At 37.8% G+C, this 4,549-nt stretch overlaps 1 protein-coding gene across 1 annotated transcript; it reads right to left on the bottom strand.

The window, feature by feature from the left end:
- Positions 1-541: 541 nt before the first annotated feature.
- LOC125491325 (putative nuclease HARBI1) lies at positions 542-3,399 on the bottom strand. The gene is made up of 2 exons (XM_048632973.1): positions 2,928-3,399; positions 542-2,814 (listed from the first exon to the last, which is right to left on the bottom strand). The coding sequence occupies exons 1-2, from the start codon at positions 3,306-3,308 to the stop codon at positions 2,179-2,181; spliced, it is 1,017 nt and encodes a 338-aa protein (XP_048488930.1). The 5' UTR covers positions 3,309-3,399; the 3' UTR covers positions 542-2,178.
- Positions 3,400-4,549: the final 1,150 nt, after the last annotated feature.

Genomic DNA, 4,549 nt, shown 5'->3' with positions numbered 1-4,549 from the left:
GAGGCCTTCGGGCGGCTTGAAAACATCTGACAGTCGGGTTGCCCACTTACCCAACAACTCTCTCAGCACAAGCTTGCTTGTGTTGGGGTCCACCAACCCGCACTTGGCAAGCGTGGTGGACTAGGCCTAAACCCTTCCTTCATTGGAAGGAGACCCGTGCCCCAGCAGTGGGGACGTAATGGGTCGTGATGATGAACACGCATTTTAAAAGGACAAAATTGAAATTAATGCCAACTGTCAAATATGTGTAGCACCGGCGATGACACAATAGACACTGCTAGAGCGAAATTTGAACCGGGGCAGTAGTGCCCCAGTTTATGTATGGCCGCAATGGCTTCTTCTAAGGGGAATCTAGGGTTGTATATAATCAAAGGCTAGTATATACTAAGTCTATGAATATTATAGATTCAAAAAAAAAACCGATGCTCTTAGTGCTAATAAAAAAGCGGCTGCCTGGTTGGAACTTACTGAAAAGTTCAATTCCTCGTCGAGAATATCACAGAAGGTTAGTTGTTACCCAAATGAATACTATGGTTTTGTGTTTTTATCTCTCATTTAGAACATCCTAATCATATTTTATATTCAGTGTTGATCATTTGGTAAGTAGGTAGTAAAACAAAAATATATTAATGAGCATTTTTATTACAGGCAAATCCCAAGCAGTAAAAAAATTTTTGGAGCAACCTAAAGGCCAAGACCGACACCACATCCTTGTTCCGAGCAGCAGTCTCGAAGGAAAGAATAAGCCAGATGATTGCCGACCTCCGATAGGAGATGGTACCCAATGAAGAAGAAGAAAGGCCAAGGCGAGAGAGGCAAAAACGATTGAAAATCAACGAAATTATACCGGCGGTGGTCCCTCTATCCCCAACATGGATGGCGAGAGTGAGCATGTGCTGGGTATGCTCAACACGGTCCTTCCTGTGGTCAAAGTGGTTGACTCTGATGCAGTTGAAGGTAATTATTTATGGACTCATTTCAATAAGTGCTACACAGCACACTAAGCTGGTTTTTATTTATATGTTTTTTATCTTTACAGTAAAACCAAATGACGACGATGACCACGTGCATTGGTTGCATGCCAGCAACCGAACTGCAGAAACAGATAAAATTTCACATGGGGAACTAATCACTGAAATCATAGTTGATGCTGATGAAAGATCACATATCAGTCCCCCACGAGCCCCCAGTACAGCCACCAGGCCAAGGGTGCAAGCTGGCACTAGGGGCCACTTGCACAATCATAATAATTCTAGATTTAGTGTAAAATCTCGATTTAGTGTCAAATTTTATATGAACTGACGTTTCTTAAATCGAGATTTGACACTAAATCTAGATTTAATATGTTTCTGCAAGTGGTCCTAGGTGAAAGTTTGCCACCGATACATCCGGAATTGAAAGTGCAAAAATTAAAATAATGAAACAAGATCTAAGGCAGCGGGAAGAAAGATTTCAAGCAGAAATGCTACATTTAAAAATTATGAACGAAATTGAATTGAACCATAAAAAAGAAATTTATGATTTGGAAAAGGAGGAAGCTCGATTAAAAATTGATATATTAAGAAAAAAACTGAATAAAGAAGATTAAACATCCTTTAAAGATCATTAAACATCCACTAAGATTGCGCTTTAGAAATCTCTATTATTATCGATTCTTGACTATGAGGCCAGCTAACTCGATCTCACCCAGGAGCAACTGAACAAGCTTGAGAGACTTCAAAACTTCTGCATACGGTTTATATTTGGTTTACGTAAATATGACCATGTCTCCGAATTTCGCTCTAAACTCAAGTGGCTTCCTATTCGCCTTCGACGGAATACGCATATACGATCTCTACTTTACAACATACTGTTTAACCCAGCATCTCCTCCCTACTTAAAAGAGCTTTTTTAAGTTTCGGCACTGTTCGTATGACCGTACACTTCGCTCTGCGCAGAACTTGCGACTGCAAGTTCGCCTTTAAAAGTTTTCCGTGGGAATTCCGGGATAAAAAGTAGCCTATGTTCTTTCTCAGGGTCTAGACCATAATTATATATACCAAATTTCATTCAAATCCGTTCAGTAGTTTTGGCGTGAAAGAGTAACAGACAGACACAGTTTTGCATTTATAATATTAGATAGGATATGTAGTGTTTAAGTAGTGTATTATACTCTTGCACCAAAGCTACCTCAAAATCCTATTTTTTTTTTAATTTGTACTGTTTTATTTTGTATTGTTTCTGCAAATAAAGAGGATTGCTGTTTTTTATAAATATATTTTTTATGTGTATATTAATGCTATCTACGTAATAATTATAATTTAAATAATAAGCACCTAATACAAATTTCTTATTATCTCGGCTCTTAGAGCAAGGCCCTCTGCAGGCTGCATGTCTTCTGGCTGGTGGAACCAGAGGTTCTTGCAAGTTTGCGATGGCTTCAAAACCTAGATGGTCATTAGCAATTTCATTCCGTAGAGCAATGTTATGGAGAATGCAGCATGTTGATATGATTTTGCATGATGTGGTTAACTTATAACCAAGACCCCTCTGTAGGCAAGGAAACCTTCTTTTTAGTACGCCAAATGTCCTTGCCACTACATTCCTTGTCCTAATCTGCACCTTGTTGTAATTTTCTTCTGCCGGAGTAACAGGATTCCGTACAGGCGTCAACATAATGCCGGTGCAGGCATATCCACCATCACCAACAAGAATCCCTTCAATATTTCTGTTCTCAAGCCTCGCATGAACGTTTCTAAAAATTCTGCTGTCATGAGAGCTTCCTGGCCACCTTGACACTACATCGTATATTCCCATGTCTGGTCCAACCATAGCCTGAAAAAGAAAAATAATTAAGAATACTTAACAAAACAAACTTATTTTGTTTTTGTAGCACGACCCATTTGTAACCTAGTTCCATAGTAGTTTCTATTTAGCTATTTACCCACCTGAACGTTGATGGAAAACCACCCATGTCGATTTCTGTAAGCTTCTGAATGTTCGATTCTACGTGGTCTTGTAATTTTAATATGGGTGCAGTCGATAGCACCAACAATATCTGGCAAACCAGGTAAATTCCTTGTGGCACCTAAATCTTCAAAAGCATTTTTGAGTGTTTCTGTGTCTTGTCTCGTTCTTGGGAAGTAAATGTACTTATTTAATTTGGTGGCTAGTACACTTGACACCCTTTCTATTATATGACAAACTGTTGGCTGAGAAACGTAATGGAGGTCACCGCAAACTTTCTGCAAAAAAATACGAAGTAAGTAAGTATATTTAATTTTCGATTGGAAGTTGTTATGGGTTCTTCTGACAGGAAAGTGTATCATACATAAGCAGCCTATCTACATCAAATTGTGAAGGTACACTGCCCTGACCGGGAATCCAGCGTAGGACCCTCGGCAGAGCAGTTGGATGAGACAGTCGCCACTGCGCCATGTGTTGTCATTGATAAAGCTTAAAAATTTTATTCATTTTACTATAGTTATTATGAAAGTACCTAGATACAAGGATAGCTATCATAACATTATGTTCAGTACATACCTTTGTGTCTCATGTGTGTCATGTTTGGAGCGAATCCCTACATGTACGTAAAAACCTAAAATAATAATAAAAAAAATAAAAAAACCGACTTCAAAAACACTAAAATATAAGAAATAATTTAAGGTTTACACAAATTCTACTCGGATGTGACAGTACAAATATACCTAAGCAGGAACTGTTCTTTTTTGAAGTTGGTGCCATATTTCTTCAGATTACTTTGTCACCGCACCAACATCAAAAAAGAACAGTTCCTGCTTAGGTATATTTGTACTGTCACATCCGAGTAGAATTTGTGTAAACCTTAAATTATTTCTTACATTTTAGTGTTTTTGAAGTCGGTTATTTTATTTTTTTAATTATTATTTTATTTTATAGTTTTTAGTTTATTTGCAATAATTTTCAATCAAAAGTAAGGTGCAAATGATACCAAAAAGTCCAACTAATCAATACGAATCATTCAAGCCTAAACACGAAGTAGTTGCTATATACCGTTGAGGAGTTCCCCTGACTGCCTTCTGTTTCCATCATCAGATCAGCTCAAGGTCACCATCATATTTTTTTGTTATAAGAACTATATTTACGTTCTTAATTTCATTAAATCGGTTTATATGTGCCCAAAATGGAAATTCGTACCCTGTTTTTACCCCTTTACCCACCCTTGGGGGTGAGATAAAATTCTGAAAAAAAAATGGGACCACCTGGGAGCTCAACCCAATACAACAAAAAAATAATTTTCAAAATCGGAGATCGCAATCTGGAGAGTGAGGTCTTTGATTGTGCTCGGAATTTTATTGTATATTTTTGACGCCATACCAAGTAAACTATTTGTTAGTAAGGATGTCTTATATTTGACACTGACAAGTCTTTTTCTGTTTCTAAGATTGCGACTATGTATTTGACCTGCATTTTTAAACAGTTCGGGGTTGGTTTTTACAAAAAGAGCCACTTCATAGATATACAGGGTGGCCCAAAGAGTGACGTCCAAAGGAAAATGTTTGATTCCTTAGGTCAAGGGGTAGCCAAATCA

This window comes from Plutella xylostella, chromosome Z (assembly GCF_932276165.1).
Source record: "Plutella xylostella chromosome Z, ilPluXylo3.1, whole genome shotgun sequence".
NCBI classification, from domain to species: Eukaryota; Metazoa; Arthropoda; class Insecta; order Lepidoptera; family Plutellidae; genus Plutella; species Plutella xylostella.
This window is presented reverse-complemented; position numbering and strand designations above follow the sequence as displayed.

Coding starts and splice junctions, on each gene's coding strand:
- LOC125491325 (XM_048632973.1), bottom strand. CDS start 3,308: ATGATACACTTTCCTGTCAGAAGAACCCATAACAACTTCCAATCGAAA. Junction 2,815..2,927: donor GGTTTTCCATCAACGTTCAG/GTGGGTAAATAG, acceptor TTTCTTTTTCAG/GCTATGGTTGGACCAGACAT.